At 49.6% G+C, this 14,570-nt stretch overlaps 2 protein-coding genes across 2 annotated transcripts in view; both read left to right on the top strand.

Moving 5' to 3' along the window:
• The window catches only part of EIF3D (eukaryotic translation initiation factor 3 subunit D), a 28,283-nt gene extending 17,421 nt beyond the window's left edge, over nt 1-10,862 (top strand). Inside the window, exons 12-15 of the mRNA XM_078880735.1 lie at nt 819-961; nt 1,974-2,166; nt 3,707-3,806; nt 9,620-10,862. Coding sequence (XP_078736861.1) covers nt 819-961; nt 1,974-2,166; nt 3,707-3,806; nt 9,620-9,642 — 459 coding nt within the window. The 3' untranslated portion in view covers nt 9,643-10,862. The remainder of the gene's footprint in view (nt 1-818; nt 962-1,973; nt 2,167-3,706; nt 3,807-9,619) is intronic.
• The window catches only part of TBC1D24 (TBC1 domain family member 24), a 525,632-nt gene that overhangs the window by 296,629 nt on the left and 214,433 nt on the right, over nt 1-14,570 (top strand). The window lies entirely within an intron of this gene.

Below are 14,570 nucleotides of genomic sequence, written 5' to 3'. Positions count from 1 at the left end.
GAACCCGCTACATTTGTATGTCGCTTTGTATCTACAGTTGTGTGTGTGTGTGTCTGTGTGTGTATGTCTCTTTGTATCTACAGCTGTGTGTGTGTGTCTCGGTGAACCCGCTACATTTGTATGTCTCTTTGTCTCTACAGCTGTGTGTGTGTGTGTCTCAGTGAACCCACTATACTTGTATGTCTCTTTGTATCTACAGCTGTGTGTGTATCTGTGTGTGTGTCTCAGTGAACCCACTATACTTGTATGTCTCTTTGTCTCTACAGCTGTGTGTGTATCTGTGTGTGTGTCTCAGTGAACCCACTATACTTGTATGTCTCTTTGTATCTACAGCTGTGTGTGTATCTGTGTGTGTGTCTCAGTGAACCCACTATACTTGTATGTCTCTTTGTATCTACAGCTGTGTGTGTATCTGTGTGTGTGTCTCAGTGAACCCACTATACTTGTATGTCTCTTTGTCTTTACAGCTGTGTGTGTATCTGTGTGTGTGTCTCAGTGAACCCACTATACTTGTATGTCTCTTTGTCTTTACAGCTGTGTGTGTATCTGTGTGTGTGTCTCAGTGAACCCACTATACTTGTATGTCTCTTTGTCTTTACAGCTGTGTGTGTATCTGTGTGTGTGTCTCAGTGAACCCACTATACTTGTATGTCTCTTTGTCTCTACAGCTGTGTGTGTATCTTTCTCTCCGTTACATAACTAACGAGGGTTGTGTTGTGTAACAGGGTCGAGTGGCATCAGAAGCTGTGTGTGTTTATGTCTATCCGTTTATTTGTGTATCAACAGCTGCGTGTGTATCTGTCATCCCACCTCGTTAGTTCTGCAACGGCGTGGAGTGGCGTCAGAAGCTCGACTCTCAGCGGGGCGCGGTGCTCGCCACGGAGCTCAAGAACAACTCGTACAAGCTCGCCAAGTGGACCTGCTGCGCCCTTCTCTCCAGCTCCGAGTACCTCAAGCTCGGGTGAGCGGCTCGTCCTGTGGAACTCCCTCTCGCTCTCTCGTTCTCGCCCTCTCGCTCTCTCGCTCTCTCTCCCTCTCGCTCTCTCGCCCTCTCGCTCTCTCTCCCTCTCGCTCTCTCGCTCTCTCTCGCTCTCTCTCCCTCTCGCCCTCTCGCTCTCTCTCGCTCTCTCTCCCTCTCGCTCTCTCGCTCTCTCTCCCTCTCGCTCTCTCGCCCTCTCGCTCTCTCTCCCTCTCGCCCTCTCGCTCTCTCTCGCTCTCTCTCCCTCTCGCCCTCTCGCTCCCTCTCGCCCTCTCGCTCTCTCTCCCTCTCGCTCTCTCGCTCCCTCTCGCCCTCTCGCTCTCTCTCCCTCTCGCCCTCTCGCTCTCTCTCGCTCTCTCTCCCTCTCGCTCTCTCTCCCTCTCGCCCTCTCGCTCCCTCTCGCCCTCTCGCTCTCTCTCCCTCTCGCTCTCTCGCTCCCTCTCGCCCTCTCGCTCTCTCTCCCTCTCTCCCTCTCGCCCTCTCGCTCTCTCTCCCTCTCGCCCTCTCGCTCCCTCTCGCCCTCTCGCTCTCTCTCCCTCTCGCCCTCTCGCTCTCTCTCGCTCTCTCTCCCTCTCGCTCTCTCTCCCTCTCGCTCCCTCTCGCTCTCGCTCCCTCTCGCTCTCTCTCCCTCTCGCTCCCTCTCGCTCCCTCTCGCTCTCTCTCCCTCTCGCTCTCTCTCTCTCGCTCTCTCTCGCTCTCTCGCTCCCAGGGCCTGGCGGGTGCGGTCTCTCGCACGATTCGTGCCACGATGTTGGTTTTGTTTCACGGCGCGACGGCAATCGGTGGGGCGGCGCGTGACGCGGGCGCCGGGCGGGTTATCGTGGTGACCTTCCGTCCACCCCCTCATCGTGCGTGCGCCGTGCCTGCCTTCATCGGTGCTCGCAAACAAACGACGCGGACCGTAACGATCTAGTTTTAAGGGGTGGACTTGGAATCTTTGAAATAATCGGGCTGCGTTTCGACCCCTCCGACCCTGGCCCCCGCCGTACCGCAGCTACGTGTCGCGCTACCACGTGAAGGACTCTGCGCGCCACGTGGTGCTGGGCACGCAACAGTTCAAGCCGGGCGAGTTCGCCAGCCAGATCAACCTGAACCTGGAGAACGCTTGGGGCATCCTGCGATGCATCGTCGACACCTGCATGAAGCTGCCGGAGGGCAAGTACCTCATCCTCAAGGACCCAAACAAGGTGGGACTGCCTCCCTGCCTCCCTCCCTGCCCCCCCTCCCTGCCTGCCTCCCTGCCTCCCTCCCTGCCCTCCCTCCCTGCCTGCCTCCCTGCCTGCCCTCCCTGCCTGCCTCCCTGCCTGCCCTCCCTGCCTGCCCTCCCTGCCCTGCCTCCCTGCCTCCCTCCCTGCCTCCCTCCCCCTCCCTCTGTTTTGTTGCGAACATTGAATCAACGAGACGGACGATAAGAATGGTGGTGATGATGATAATAATTGACGGTGGTGATGGTGTAGTAATAGGTTTTTACCCTTTCAACTGGTACAAAAACTGACACCTTTATACAAGGCATCATGTTTGCAATAACCACAACACAAGCAGTCAAAATGCAAACAAAAAGAAACAACTCTGATAATGAGTTGTACGCCTTTTGGCGTCATCTGGTCCAACACCAATGGAGACTAGGCTCTAAGAAAAGCTGTCTCGGGTGTGGACCAATCAACTTCAAGGACAGTGCATACATTATCAGAGTTGTCACTTTTTGTTTGCATTTTGACTGCTTGTGTTGTGGTTATTGCAAACATGATGCCTTGTATAAAGGTGTCAGTTTTTGTACCAGTTGAAAGGGTAAAAACCTATTACTATATTTTGCCACTGGTAAAGGAGATGTCTCATAGTGGTGACGGTGTTGTTGATGGTACTGCTCTGACTAATTCTGCCGCTCATGGTTGACGATGCTACTCTCTCTACGCCTTGTGGCGTCCTCTGGTCTAACACCGTTTGAGACGAGGCTTTCTTTGTCTCTGGTGTGGACCAATCAGTTTCAAGGACAATGCAAATATTATCAGAGTGTGTTTTGTTTGCATTCTGACCACAAGTATTGTGGTCAATGCAGACATGAATCCTTGTAAAAGGTTTCAGTTTGGTGTTTTAATATCTTAACACAACTTTTTTGTGCCAGATAAAAGGGGAAAACCTATTCTTTCATATTTTGGTACTGGCAAAGGAGGTCCAATGATGATGATGCTACTACCGATTGCAGCGATGATCGTGCCGATGCAGCGGTGGTCGTGCCGATGTCCGTGGCGATGTGAGTGGTGATGTTTGTAATGGACGTTGGTGGTGATGTTGGTGGCGTTTATGCTGTTGATGGGTGTTAGTGGTGACGTCGTTGGTGGTGATAGTGAGGATGGTGGTGATGGTGGTGATGGTGATGGTGGTGATGGTGGTGATGGTGGTGATGGTAAGGATGGTGGTGATGGTGAGGATGGTGGTGATGGTAAGGATGGTGGTGATGGTGGTGATGGTGGTGATGGTGGTGATGGTGAGGATGGTGGTGATGGTGAGGATGGTGGTGATAGTGAGGATGGTGGTGATGGTGGTGATGGTGAGGATGGTGGTGATGGTGGTGATAGTGAGGATGGTGGTGATGGTGGTGATGGTGAGGATGATGGTGATGATGGTGATGATGGTGGTGATGGTGGTGGTTATCGTCTTAGTGGTTGGGTCGATGGTGTTGGTGCTGATGTTGACGACGGCGGTGCCGATGTTGATATCGTCTCGCAGCAAGTGATCCGCGTCTACTCGCTCCCTGATGGGACCTTCAGCTCTGAGGAGGAGGACGAGGAGGACGACGATGACTTGGATGAGGAGGAAGAAGAAGCTGGTGAGATCATCCTCACCGTCATCATCGTCATCACCACACCACCATCACACCGTCATCATCGTCATCACACCGTCATCACACCGTCATCATCATCACCACACCACCATCACACCGTCATCATCATCATCATCATCACACCACCATCACACCGTCATCATCATCATCACACCACCATCACACCGTCATCATTAACGTCATCACACCACCATCACACCGTCATCATCATCGTCATCACACCACCATCATCACACCGTCATCATCATCGTCATCACACCGTCATCATCATCGTCATCACACCACCATCATACCGTCATCATCATCGTCATCATCATCATCACCACACCACCATCACACCGTCATCATCATCGTCATCACACCACCATCATCACACCGTCATCATCATCGTCATCACACCACCATCATACCGTCATCATCATCGTCATCATCATCGTCATCACCACACCACCATCACACCGTCATCATCGTCGTCATCACACCACCATCATACCGTCATCATCATCGTCATCATCATCGTCATCACCACACCACCATCACACCGTCATCATCATCGTCATCATCATCGTCACCACACCACCATCACATCGTCATCATCATCGTCATCACCACACCACCATTACACCGTCATCATTAAAGTCATCATCATCATCACCACACCACCATCACACCGTCATCATCATCATCATCGTCATCACACCACCATCATCACACCGTCATCATCATCGTCATCACACCACCATCATACCGTCATCATCATCGTCATCATCATTGTCATCACCACACCACCATCACACCGTCATCATCACACCACCATTACACCGTCATCATTAACGTCATCATTAAAGTCATCATCATCACACCACCATCACACCGTCATCATCACACCACCATCACACCGTCATCATTAACGTAATCATCATCACCACACCACCATCACACCGTCATCACCACACCACCATCACACCACCATCACACCGTCATCATCATCGTCATCATCGTCATCACCACACCACCATCATACCGTCATCATCATCGTCATCATCATCGTCATCACCACACCACCATCACACCGTCATCATCACACCACCATTACACCGTCATCATTAACGTCATCATTAAAGTCATCATCATCACACCACCATCACACCGTCATCATCACACCACCATCACACCGTCATCATCATCATCATCACCACACCACCATCACACCGTCATCATCACACCACCATCACACCGTCATCATTAACGTCATCATTAAAGTCATCATCATCGTCATCACCACACCACCATCACACCGTCATCATTAACGTCATCATTAAAGTCATCATCATCACACCGTCATCATCATCGTCATCACACCACCATCATACCGTCATCATCATCGTCATCATCATCATCGTCATCACCACACCACCATCATACCGTCATCATCACACCGTCATCATCATCGTCATCATCATCGCCATCACCACACCACCATCACACCGTCATCATCACACCGTCATCATCATCGTCATCATCATCGCCATCACCACACCACCATCACACCGTCATCATCACACCACCATTACACCGTCATCATTAACGTCATCATTAACGTCATCATCATCATCACCACACCACCATTACACCGTCATCATTAACGTCATCATTAAAGTCATCATCATCATCACCACACCACCATCACACCACCATCACACCGTCATCATCGTCATCACCACACCACCATCACACCGTCATCATCATCACCACACCACCATCACACCGTCATCATCATTGTCATCATCATCGTCATCACCACACCACCATCACACCGTCATCATCATCGTCATCATCATCGCATCACACCACCATCATCACACCGTCATCATCGTCATCACCACACCACCATCACACCGTCATCGTCATCATCATCGTCATCACCACACCACCATCACACCGTCATCATCACACCACCATTACACCGTCATCATTAACGTCATCATTAACGTCATCATCGTCATCACCACACCACCATCACACCGTCATCATCATCACCACACCACCATCACACCGTCATCATCATTGTCATCATCATCGTCATCACCACACCACCATCACACCGTCATCATCATCGTCATCATCATCGTCATCACACCACCATCATCACACCGTCATCATCGTCATCACCACACCACCATCACACCGTCATCATCATCGTCATCACACCACCATCATCACACCGTCATCATCATCGTCATCACCACACCACCATCACACCGTCATCATCACACCACCATCACACCGTCATCATTAACGTCATCATTAACGTCATCATCGTCATCACCACACCACCATCACACCGTCATCATCATCACCACACCACCATCACACCGTCATCATCATTGTCATCATCATCGTCATCACCACACCACCATCACACCGTCATCATCATCGTCATCATCATCGTCATCACACCACCATCATCACACCGTCATCACACCACCATCATCACACCGTCATCATCGTCATCACCACACCACCATCACACCGTCATCATCATCGTCATCATCATCGTCATCACCACACCACCATCACACCGTCATCATCACACCACCATTACACCGTCATCATTAACGTCATCATCGTCATCACCACACCACCATCACACCGTCATCATCATCACCACACCACCATCACACCGTCATCATCATTGTCATCATCATCGTCATCACCACACCACCATCACACCGTCATCATCATCGTCATCATCATCGTCATCACACCACCATCATCACACCGTCATCATCGTCATCACCACACCACCATCACACCGTCATCATCATCGTCATCACACCACCATCATCACACCGTCATCATCATCGTCATCACCACACCACCATCACACCGTCATCATCATCGTCACACCACCATCATACCGTCATCATTAACATCATCATCACACCACCATCACACCGTCATCATTAACGTCATCATCACCGTCATCATCATCGTCATCACCACACCACCATCATACCGTCATCATTAACGTCATCATTAACGTCATCATCGTCATCACCACACCACCATCATACCATCGTCATTAACGTCATCATTAACGTCATCATCGTCATCATCACACCACCATCATACCGTCATCATTAACGTCATCATCGTCATCACCACACCACCATCACACCGTCATCATTAACGTCATCATCGTCATCACCACACCACCATCATACCGTCATCATTAACGTCATCATTAACGTCATCATCGTCATCATCACACCACCATCATACCGTCATCATTAACGTCATCATCGTCATCACCACACCACCATCATACCGTCATCATTAACGCCATCATCGTCATCACCACACCACCATCACACCGTCATCATTAACGTCATCATCATCATCACCACACCACCATCACACCGTCATCTTTAACGTCATCATTAACGTCATCATCGTCATCACCACACCACCATCATACCGTCATCATTAACGTCATCATTAACGTCATCATCGTCATCACCACACCACCATCATACCGTCATCATTAACGTCATCATTAACGTCATCATCGTCATCACCACACCACCATCATACCGTCATCATTAACGCCATCATCACCGTCATCATCATCGTCATCACCACACCACCATCACACCGTCATCATTAACGTCATCATCGTCATCATCACACCACCATCACACCGTCATCATTAACGTCATCATCACCGTCATCATCATCGTCATCACCACACCACCATCACACCGTCATCATCATCGTCATCACCACACCACCATCATACCGTCATCATTAACGTCATCATCGTCATCACCACACCACCATCATACCGTCAACATTAACGTCATCATTAACGTCATCATCGTCATCACCACACCACCATCACACCGTCATCATTAACGTCATCATCACCGTCATCATCATCGTCATCACCACACCACCATCACACCGTCATCATCATCGTCATCACCACACCACCATCATACCGTCATCATTAACGTCATCATTAACGTCATCATCGTCATCACCACACCACCATCATACCGTCATCATTAACGTCATCATCGTCATCACCACACCACCATCACACCGTCATCATTAACGTCATCGCCCACATGGCCATCGGCACCACAACCAAAAACACCACCTCCATCACGACCACTACCACCGCTACCACCAAAGACAAAGATCCCCCATATAGCCTGGAACAGACTGTTGGGGCAAGTGCTGTTAGCGAGCACCTATGAAGGCTGGCACGAGTCATGAGGGGGTGGGTGACCAACACCACACCCGGCAGTCTTTGTCTCCCCAGTGGCGATGTTTACACACCGCACCAGGTACTCATTTTAGGATGAGTCGACTTGCCACCACAATCACCACGACCACCACCGTCTTCACCGCAATCATCACCACCGCCATCACCCCGCACCGCCAAGTCGCGACTAACACGCGACTAACACGCGACTAACACGCGACTAACACGCGACTAACACGCGACTAACACGCGACTAACACGCGACTAACACGCGACTAACACGCGACTAACACGTGACCAGCACCATCACTGCCATCGCCACGAGACCATCGCCACCGCCGTGTCGATGGCGGCGGTGCGAGGTGAGAGTTGGATTGCAAAACTTGTTTGCGAGAATCGCCCTTCCAATTCGCCGGTGATAGGCGAGGCCGACACGGTCAATAATCGTCGCGCCCTTGAAGGCTTTGCGCGCGACATTGACCTTGCACGTGACATTGACCTTGTGTGGCTGCGTCGGGAGGAGGGGGAGGGGCGGTGGGAGCGGGGTGTGGGTGGGCGTCTTATCAACACACACATGACGTGCGATCATTGCGTGGTGACCTAACCCCCAAATAGATGAGCTCAGGCAACTCGCCGCTGCGTTTTTCGTGTTGGAGAGTTGCCGACTTTTCTTTCATTCCGCCGTTCATTGATTTTTTTTGTTTTTCGGGGTCGGCTCGCCGCGTGAGCCACACTGCCAGCGTTTGTGTCGTGCGCCCTCCTCCACCCGACACGGTCAAGCACGGTCAGCGTAGTGGCCGGGCACGACGTTTGTTGCCGGCCAACATTGGTCACGTGACCACTCAATTTAACGGGCTGTCGGGCGGTGACGGAAGGGGGTTGCCCGCACGCACGCTGGCGTTCAGCTCGGGCGGCAATTTGGCCCAATAAATTTCCTGGCAGCGATTTAAGCCGCACCACCTCTACATAATAATAGGCTCAGTCAACCATTCTACACAACAAAGACTAATTTCCTGGCAGCGATTTCAGCCGCATCACCTCTACATTACAAAAACGCTCAGTCACTTTTACACGCACCTTTACATCATCTGCACCTAGTTTACACAACAAAGGCTCATTCCTAGCAGCGTGCTTCAGCCGCACCGAACCTCACAACAATAATATTCAGGGCCTGCCTTGGCTCCTCCCACCCTCAACCAGTATATATACAAATACGGTTTTCTTGGAATTTCTCTCACTTGATACAGCTGTCGTGCTGTGACGGTTCCACCTGAAGACGGAAGCTTGTGTTGCCTCCGAAACGTCGTGATTTTTATTTTATTTTTATTTAGCTTTTATTAATTTTAATTTTTTACCTACATGGTGACTTTACCGAAAAAACCTAAGAATATGAATCCTTGCAGTCACGAAAGCTTCAAATCTAGAATGGCCCAATAAAAACTAAAACTGACGATCGGTGCCACGTGTCTGTGGGGAGCCCCTCTCGCGTGTTGAACGACGTGGTTTGTGTTTGCTGCCATTGCAGGGGAGGAAGTCGCCGCATCCTAGACCAAGTGGTCACGTCGCAGTTCCACTCCAGCACCGTCGCCTCGTGCGTCGCAGCGTCATCGTCATCGTCAGCTTTGTCACGATATTATTTCTTTGCTGTTTCTGTGATGCCCCAAGCGACGAGTAGCTTACTGAGCAATCCCATTAACTACAGCGGTGGCCGGGGGATTCACAATACAGCGTGCTTCAAAGAAACGTTGACACTTATATGGGACCATCGTTTTTAATGGGAAAAGAACGGATGGTACGCTTACTCCTTGGTTTTTTCGGTAAAGTCACGTAGGTGAAACAATAAAAATAAATGAAAACAACTAAATTAAATCAGCACGTTAGATACAGCAAAATAACTGTCGCTACAGTTATTTTGCTGTGCCTTCTTACACCTGATGAGGGAGGCTTGTGTTGCCTCCGAAACGTCGTGATTTAATTTAGTTTTCATTTATTTTATTTTTATTGTTTCACCCACGTGACTTTACCGAAAAAACCAAAGAGTCTGAATCCTTGCAGTCACGAAAGCCTCGGATCTAAAGGGATTCTACGCTGTGACACGATAACAAATGTAACGTGAATAGCTTCAAAAAGTCAGTCTCCACTTAGTCGCCATCGTCGTCACCGCGTGCCTGGAATCTTCTCCAGGTGATCACCGGAGCGCGAAGGCGGCGCGTGTCTTGAGGTTATTGTCGCAAGTTCGCAGAAGTGTTCACGTTTTTTCTGAAGCACCCTGTCCGTATATTGGTGGGGGGAATGAGGAGCGTACATTGGCGAGATGTTAGCTACCTCGCCCCGTCTACAGGAGGGTGGTCGTGAGTTCGATCCCGACCCTGACGCATCTCTATTTGAAGTTTTCGTGTCTCTCTCTCCCCCTGGCGGTCACGGGGATTTTTCTCCGGGTCCTACAGTTTTTCCCCTCCACATTTGGATGGAATCTACGTGCGTTTAAAGTATTTGGCTGCTATAAATTCCCACGTGATAAGCCACTTTGTTGAGCCGTCATTTGTGGACAGATCGCTTCTGAAAAAAAATAATCTACCTAGCTCAGTAGGCCACACACCTGCCTGGTAAAATACAAATATTAATAGTTTAACATTACTATAATGTTAAACCCTCGTCTCATCCAACACAGCCCTCATCCTATACACAACATTTCTCTCTACCAAAGCAGAACCTTTGCAATGACGCGCTGTGATGGAGTTCGGTTGTGAACAGCGAAATTTGACATTTTCCTTAAAAAAAAACGAAAATCAATAAAAAGGAAAAATGGTCTTACTCCCACGTGTTTGTGAGCGTTATTTTGTGTTTTTTTGATTTGTGTCTGGGGGTGTGCATCTGTATAGGTGTATGTGTGTGTGTCAATGTGTCTGAGGGTGTGCATCTGTGTAGGTGTGTGTGTCAATGTGTCTGAGGGTGTGCATCTGTGTAGGTGGATGTGTGTGTGTCAGTGGGTCTGGGGGTGTGTCTGTGTGTGGGGGTGTGCATCCGTATAGGTCAGGGGTCTGCAACCTTTAAGACATAAAGAGCCACTTGGACCCGTTTCCGAAGGAAAAAATAAACTGGGAGCCGCAAAACCATTGCAACTATTAAAACAAATATAACACTGCATATATTGTTTCTTACCTTATTGCTATATACAGGATCGTGCAGTCAGCTGTCAATCTGAATAAAAAAATGACTTTTTCACTTAACAATGTAAAATATATTTTTGCAAATTAATAGCTAAATTACCTGGTTAATGGGATTTTTGCTCCTGAACCTCAGTGCACAGTGTCTGCACATCAGGGCTGTAAGACGTCACCTTCATTTTCACACAGGCTTGCAAGCTGTCATCTGTGAGGCGTGATCGATGTTTGTTTTTAATATAGTTCATGTTGGAGAAGACCTGCTCACATACATATGTGGAGCCGAAGATCGACAGGACTCCAAATGCATACTTTTTCATGTTTATATAAGTGTTGGGGATGGCATTCCATGTTTCGAATACAAGTTTGTCCTGTTTGGGAAGGTTTTCAATATCACTCCATTTATGATTCTGAGCCAGAATGGCCTTCTGACGGGCAACATCCTCAAGAGTAGCGGTCAAGCATTTGAACTTGGACACCCATATATCTTTGTCGGCTATATCGGCCAGTTCCATCTCAAGATCAGGTTGACTTACACCTGCAAATGCAGTCATATTCAATAGGGATGGATCGATCGCCAGGGGAGTGACAGGGAAGGATAATGTCGTTTTTTCCTCTCTGAACTCACAGAATCGTTTCCCAAACGAACTTTGCATTGTGGTGATTGCAGACTTGAAATATTCCAAATTTATCGTATCATGACTTTGTTTGAACTCTCTCAAAGAGGGAAAGTGAGACAGTGTACCTCTCTGTAAATCTTTGACAAACACTGTCAACTTGCGCTCGAATGCCAAAACCTCCTCCAGCATGTGCAGGGCTGTGCCTCCTTTCCCCTGAAGGGTTGTATTTAGCGTGTTTAGATGTGCTGTCATGTCTACCATAAAATGTAATTTTTCCAGCCACTCTGGCTGTTCCAGCTCAGCAAAGGTGAGCTCTTTGCTGCCCAGGAAGGTTTTTACTTCTTCCAAACATGTGACAAAGCAACGGCAACGTTATTGCCTGTCACCGGGCGGGCAGTGTGGAGCGGAGCGGCGACCTGTCAGCAGCGGCAACGCCACAGCAGGTGTCACAGTGCGCCTCCTCCCCTCGCTAGCATCCGCCCCGGAGCCGCGGTCAAGGTTCAAAAGAGCCGCATGCGGCTCCGGAGCCGCAGGTTGCCGACCCCTGGTATAGGTGGATGTATGTGTGTGTCAATGTGTGTGGGGAGCGGTAGTGTAGCGGTTATCGCTACGCTGCGCTATGAATCTGGCGACCCGGGTTCGACTCCCGCTCACGGCCAACACCAGTGACGATTATCTGAACCGGTCCCGGGCCTCCCCTAGGTCGACTCGACCTCAAATGGGAACCTGGTGCGATGTGTAATAAACATCGCCACTGGGGAGACAGGCGGGCGGGCGGGCGGGCGTGGTGTTGGCCACCCACCCCCTCGTGTGCCGTGCCGGCCTTAATAGGTGCTCGCTAACAGCGCCTTCCCTTGCAGTCTGTTAAGGCTACACGGGGGATCTTTGTGTGTAGTAGGAAGTGGTGGAGCAGCGGCTCGCGCATTGCTTTCAATATCCGACCCAGTAGTGGAGCGATATCTGAACCGTCCTGGGCCTCCTCTAGGTCGGCTCGGCCTTAAACAACTTGCAGTGTGTAAATAGCAGCATTGGGGAGACAAACGAGGCCTGCCACGGTGCGAGCCCCCCCCCTCAGCCTTAATAGGTGCTCACTAAATCTTAACTTGAAGCTTTCGTGACTGCAGGAATTCATACTCTGGGGTTTTCGGTAAAGTCACGTAGGTAGAAGAAATATAAAATAAAGAAAGATTTATTTATTATTTTTTTAATCTACATTACTTTACCGACAGACCCAAAGAGTCGGTGTTCACTAACTGCACTTTTTTTAAATAAATACCGATCATAATGTCATTGTATAGCCGCCACAGATAATTCTAATTATCTAAATGGTTCCACGTATTTCGGAAATAGATCCGCAGATTTCTGTCGGGTCCAGCCCTGCCCACACAGCGCTTCGGAGTTTTGTTTGGCATCCGCAGATTTCTTTGGGGTCCACCCTTCCTACACGACGCTTTAGAATTCTGTTTGGCATCCGCGGATTTCTTTCGGGTCCACCCTGCCCACGCGAAGTTTCAGAATTCTGTTTGGGTTCCGCGGATTTCTTTCGGGTCCACCCCGTCCACACGGCGTTTCAGAGTTCTGTTCGGGATCCGCGGATTTCTTTCGGGTCCACCCTGCCGACACGGCGTTTCAGAGTTCTGTTTGGGATCCGCAGATTTCTTTCGTGTCCACCCTGCCGACACGGCGCTTCGGAATTCTGTTTGGCATCCGCGGATTTCTTTCGGGTCCACCCTACCCACACGGCGCTTCAGAATTCTGCTTTGCATCCGCGGATTTCTTTCGGGTCCACCCCGCCCATACGAAGTTTCAGAATTCTGTTTGGGATCCGCGGATTTCCTTCGGGTCCACCCTGCCGACACGGCGCTTCGGAATTCTGTTTGGGATCCGCGGATTTCTTTTGGGTCCACCCTTCCGACACAACGCTTCGGAATTCTGTTTGGCATCCGCGGATTTCTTTTGGGTCCACCCTGCCTAGACGGTGTTTCGGAGTTCTGTTTGGGATCCGCGGATTTCTTTCGGGTCCACCCTGCCCACACGAAGTTTCGGAGTTCTGTTTGGCATCCGCGGATTTCTTTTGGGTCCACCCTGCCCACACGAAGTTTCGGAGTTCTGTTTGGGATCCGCGGATTTCTTTCGGGTCCACCCTGCCCACACGAAGTTTCGGAGTTCTGTTTGGCATCCGCAGATTTCTTTAGGGTCCACCCTGCCGACACGGCGTTTCGGAGTTGTGTGTGCCGGTGTGATGAATTATTCACCTCCTTTCTCCGCAATCCAATGAATGGAAATTAACTGGATGAGCTTCAGGTTACCCCTTCTGAATGGGTGTTCCCTCCCCCTAGGTCCGCTCAGACTGAAATTGGTGTCTGGCACGGGCCTCCTGTAGGTCCACTCGGCCTAAAACGTGGTCAGTCAATGGTTCCAAGTCTTGATGCCAGTGTTCAGTTTTGTATTTTTTAACATCATTTGTGACTAAAATATTTCTGTCAAATATTTTTTTTGTTTCTCTTTAATCAACCATCACGTTTGGGCGAATATCACCAAGAATAAAGGGACGTCCATAAATGACGTCATTCACCTAGGGGGGGTGTGACGTCACATCAAAATGCGCAACTTTAAATAGATATAGACAACACGTTCTACTTAATTAAATAGACGTTTTAATAAATGTTTTCTCCTACAACATCAGAGTGCA

The sequence above is a fragment of the Lampetra fluviatilis genome, chromosome 58 (assembly GCF_964198595.1).
Source record: "Lampetra fluviatilis chromosome 58, kcLamFluv1.1, whole genome shotgun sequence".
Taxonomy (NCBI): Eukaryota; Metazoa; Chordata; class Hyperoartia; order Petromyzontiformes; family Petromyzontidae; genus Lampetra; species Lampetra fluviatilis.
Note: the sequence above shows the minus strand (reverse complement) of the source record. Positions and strands in the feature narration are given on the sequence as shown.